The sequence below is a fragment of the Bidens hawaiensis genome, unplaced genomic scaffold (assembly GCF_021521415.1).
Source record: "Bidens hawaiensis isolate Kalapana, Puna unplaced genomic scaffold, B.hawaiensis_p1.1 tig00053383_1, whole genome shotgun sequence".
Taxonomy (NCBI): Eukaryota; Viridiplantae; Streptophyta; class Magnoliopsida; order Asterales; family Asteraceae; genus Bidens; species Bidens hawaiensis.
Genome location: NW_027499627.1, coordinates 417 through 4,821, shown reverse-complemented (window position 1 = coordinate 4,821; position 4,405 = coordinate 417). Strand labels below are relative to the sequence as shown.

The 4,405-nt window shown below is 35.6% G+C and overlaps 1 protein-coding gene across 1 annotated transcript; it reads left to right on the top strand.

The window, feature by feature from the left end:
* Positions 1 to 278: 278 nt before the first annotated feature.
* Positions 279 to 3,149, top strand: LOC143600117 (AP2-like ethylene-responsive transcription factor ANT). Its single transcript, XM_077077896.1, has 8 exons — positions 279 to 925; positions 1,018 to 1,510; positions 1,618 to 1,709; positions 1,911 to 1,999; positions 2,084 to 2,157; positions 2,275 to 2,325; positions 2,409 to 2,485; positions 2,582 to 3,149. Exons 1-8 carry the CDS (start codon positions 649 to 651, stop codon positions 2,860 to 2,862), a joined length of 1,434 nt encoding a protein of 477 aa, XP_076934011.1. The 5' UTR covers positions 279 to 648; the 3' UTR covers positions 2,863 to 3,149.
* The last annotated feature ends 1,256 nt before the right edge of the window (positions 3,150 to 4,405 follow it).

Genomic DNA, 4,405 nt, shown 5'->3' with positions numbered 1-4,405 from the left:
ACAAGGAAAGCTGAACAAGAGTAAATGTTTAAAACCAGACAGAGATATTACCGACAAAATATTTAGGGAAAACAGATCCTTATACCAAAAATTGCATAATACGTACATGTACGTGTTATAGATTAGGCATCATAGATTCATCTCTCTCTATCCATCCATCCATCCATCCAATATCCATCACATAATAAATAAAAGAAGAGAGAGAAAGAGGAAAGCAAAAGATCAAGTCTTTCTCACACACAGATCCCAACGCAATGCTGGAAGGATTCCCAACAATGTTTGCTGTAAACTCATTCTTTATGTTTTGAGTTTGAAGAAACTAGCTTTGTTCCACTTTACCAATCTTTTCATGGAGATAACGACGAGTTAATGCATTTGTTTTTCATTTATATTTGATGTATACTTGTCATTTATGTACGTAATATATAATAGATCTACATAGATATGAGTCTGCAACTACACAACAACAAAAAGATAGACGTACTCTTGACTTATTCCGTTCACCCCCTCGATCTCTCCCCACATCTTATATTACTTTCAAATATGGTGAAAAACAACACTCTATAATTTACCACTTCACTTCACCTTACCAATCATTGACATAAACCAAACCTTTCTTTTCTTTAGAGTGAGTTTTAACTTAGAACAATGAAGTCCATGAGTAACAACAACATTAATGATCACAACAACAACAAGAACAGTGACAACTGGTTAGGTTTCTCTCTTTCTCCTCACTCACCAGAGGCTACTCATCCTTCTCCTTCAAATCTCACACCTTTTTTCAACTACCAAAACATTTACTACAATGGTGGAGTTGAGCCTGCAAATGGTTGTGGTGGTGGGGTATACTCATCTTTTCCTATTATTATGCCTCTCAAATCTGATGGTTCACTTGGCTTAATGGATGCCATCACCAGATCACAAGGTAATTAATTAACCTCCTTTCTTTATTCTTACTTGTTATATTATTTTTGGTTTTTTTGCTTGAAATGTTAGTAATGTTAAGTTTCTTTTTAGGGATGGTTCCTTCAACAACACCAAAACTTGAAAACTTTTTTGGTGGTGTAACAATGGGGACCCCTGGGTTAGATACTAGTACAATGTACTACCACCAAAATTATCATATCCAACCTCAACACTACCAAGATTACTCACCAGGGTTGTACCCAACTGTACAACAGGAAGCCAAGATTGTTGCAGATCCTACTTGTGGACTTTACCTTCCATGTAATAATGGAGAAGGTTGGATTTCAAACAGTTATGGTTCTGTTAATGGTGATGGTTTACAGTCCCTTAGGTTGTCAATGAGCCCTGGGTGCTCACAGTCAAGCTCACGTGTCACTGTTTCACAGCACCAAATCACACATGCTGCTACTAATGTTACTGAAAATGTGGTCATGGATACAAAGAAAAGAGGGGCTTTGAAGGTGAATCAACATAAGCAGATTGTTCACAGGAAATCTTTAGACACATTTGGTCAAAGAACCTCTCAGTATAGGGGTGTCACCAGGTTGACTTCATTTCTCATTTTCCAGTTTTTCTTTTCTTAAAGTATCACGTGTAGGTTTTATTATACATTTGACATGAGAATTTTTTTTGAATCTTTATTTTCATCAGGCATAGATGGACAGGTAGATATGAAGCTCATTTATGGGACAACAGTTGCAAAAAAGAAGGCCAGACCAGGAAGGGAAGACAAGGTTACAAGTGTTGTTGTCTTTTGGTTATTTTGCTTATTTTTGACTAATTATAACTCTTCAGTTAACATTTTTCATGTTTCTTGGTTTCTGGACTGTGATCTTTACTTCAGTTTATCTGGGTAAGCCTCAGTTTCTTGTTTTAGCCTTGAAAAACTCAACTTTATTTTAAATCAAGATTCATAATAATGATTACTTCATGATGGCTTTTAGGTGGTTATGATATGGAAGAGAAAGCTGCTAGAGCTTATGATTTAGCAGCACTCAAGTATTGGGGACCTTCAACTAATATTAATTTCCCGGTACCTTTTTATATGAAGTTTTAAAACTAATTGTATATCTTTATCATAATTAAGTTGATATTAACATCGAAAGTGTTAACTTAGGTGGAAAATTATCAACAAGAGCTTGAAGAAATGAAGAATATGTCTAGACAAGAGTATGTTGCTCATTTGAGAAGGTAAGTTCTCTTACCAATAACCATCTTCCAATTTTCTCACTTCAAATTTCAAACCATATTAATTGTGTATATAATTTATGAATTATATTTGTCACATCCACCATAAATTCTATTCAGGAGAAGCAGTGGTTTCTCTAGGGGTGCTTCCATTTATAGAGGAGTAACAAGGTCCAACAACTAGTCATTTTTACATTTATAACTAAAGAAATTATATACATGTCTTTCGATTATTTAAATTTGCAAATTTTCAGACACCATCAACATGGCAGATGGCAAGCACGTATTGGTCGTGTCGCGGGGAACAAGGATCTTTACCTAGGCACATTTAGTAAGTCTTGCACTAAGATTATGTAAAACATTTCATTCATAATAAAAGAAATTCATAATAAAAGAAATGTTCCAAAAATTTAGAGCAATATTTCAGGCACCCAAGAGGATGCGGCCGAGGCTTACGACGTGGCGGCAATCAAATTTCGTGGCATTAATGCCGTTACTAACTTCGACACGACTAGGTATGATGTCGAAAAGATTATCCAAAGTAATACTCTTCTAACCGGGGACCTAGCTAGGCGAACCAAAGACCCGGACCCCACAAACCAATTACCTCAAAATGGGGAACCAGAAACCATCCCAACTTCAATGCCAATAGCAACATCACAAGTGAGGTCACAGATCCCTACATTTGGTGCACGGACAGATGCATAGTCGGAAATGGAGTCAAGAAATAATTTGTGGGACCCGAGGACGTGACCCAACCCTTAATTACTAGCTGACAACAGCTCTGTACGTGCCACTGTGGTTAATTGGCTTCTTTTTCTTTTTGAAATAGGGAGGGTAGTTTGGGTATTATGTAGGATCTTGTAGGGTTTCTATTTCCTAAAGTGTTTAAATTTTTGAAAACCTATATTAGATTGTAATGGAAAAAAGCTAGAAAAGGTTGAAAGGAAAATGATAAAAGTAGGTTTATGACAGACGATCCTTTGACCAATTTTGTGACTATGTTTGTATATATTTGATTTGTTGTTTTTCTTTATCCATGTTTATGTTTTTTGCTTTATGGATTAAATTGTAAGATGTATCTATAATTTAGTTTCTGATTTTATGAGTTGCTTATAGATCAAGGGAATGAATTCTTGGTTTTGCATGTTTTTTTAACTAACAAATTTATTTCTACCAAAATCTTATTAAACTTACACTTTTAAAGATTTAAACTCATCACCTTCATTTTGAAAGAGTGGACACTGTACCACCAGACCATCATGTTTAGTCCTTACTTTAAGAATTTTAATGTTGTTAGCAGGGCCGTCTCGGAGATTTAAATACCTCGGCCGAGCCAATATAAAAAGGCCCGTAGGCCTTAACGAAAAGTTTTTATTCGCTAATGTACATTGATAAAACTTTTATCGACTGATTTATTATAAACAGAAACTATTCTGAGCATGTAATTATCTCATTAACCATTGCAATAAACCTTATTTTTTACATCAAAAAACATATATATGTAATATGTATATAAAAGTTTGTGCCCCGAACCTTATGTGCCCCGGCCGATGGTGCGGCTCGCACACCTCCGAGCCTCCCATGGTTGTTAGTATTATTATTGGCATTATGTAAGTTAACATTTATTATTTCATAATTATACCGTGGTTAAATGACAATCAGAAGTAGTTAATTAATTCCAAGTGGTTTCATCAAAAAGTATGATGATTGATTGCACCGGTTGGCTATGCATATAAACATGTATAATATTGTATATATTGTAATTAATCCGAAAGATATGTATTCAAGAACTAGAAGTATTTGTGTTTATTACTTTATTAATTTAGTTATTACTATTTCTTAAAATTACCAGCTGCATATTGATCTTTGACATATAGATCTTTGAGAATCAAAACAGCTTCTGTAATCTTTGTTAATTAAAGGGGTGTTTGTTTTTTCTTCAAACATCTTCAAGGGAGCTAATGTCTGCACGCACGCAGACATTACCCTTGAAGACTGTTTGTTTTTTTTCTTAAAACAGATCTTAAGTTATCTTCTTTCATCTTAAAAGAAAAGCAAAGAAATCTTGCTTAAAACATCTTCGCAAAAAAATCATACTCTTATCCCTTTAAAGCCACCCTCTCATCCACTCCTCCCACCACCGTCCGCCACCACCATCCCCCACTGCCACCGTCCACCACCATCCACCGCCACTACCCACCGTCCGCCGCCACTACCAGCATCCACCACCACTACCCATCGTCCGCCA

What these genes read in the sequence shown, in the direction of transcription:
- LOC143600117 (XM_077077896.1), top strand. Translation starts at nt 649, where the DNA reads ATGAAGTCCATGAGTAACAACAACATTAATGATCACAACAACAACAAG. An exon ending in TGCCATCACCAGATCACAAG is followed by an intron (nt 926 to 1,017) that starts GTAATTAATTAA and finishes GTTTCTTTTTAG; the next exon opens with GGATGGTTCCTTCAACAACA. An exon ending in GGGAAGACAAGGTTACAAGT is followed by an intron (nt 1,710 to 1,910) that starts GTTGTTGTCTTT and finishes GATGGCTTTTAG; the next exon opens with GTGGTTATGATATGGAAGAG.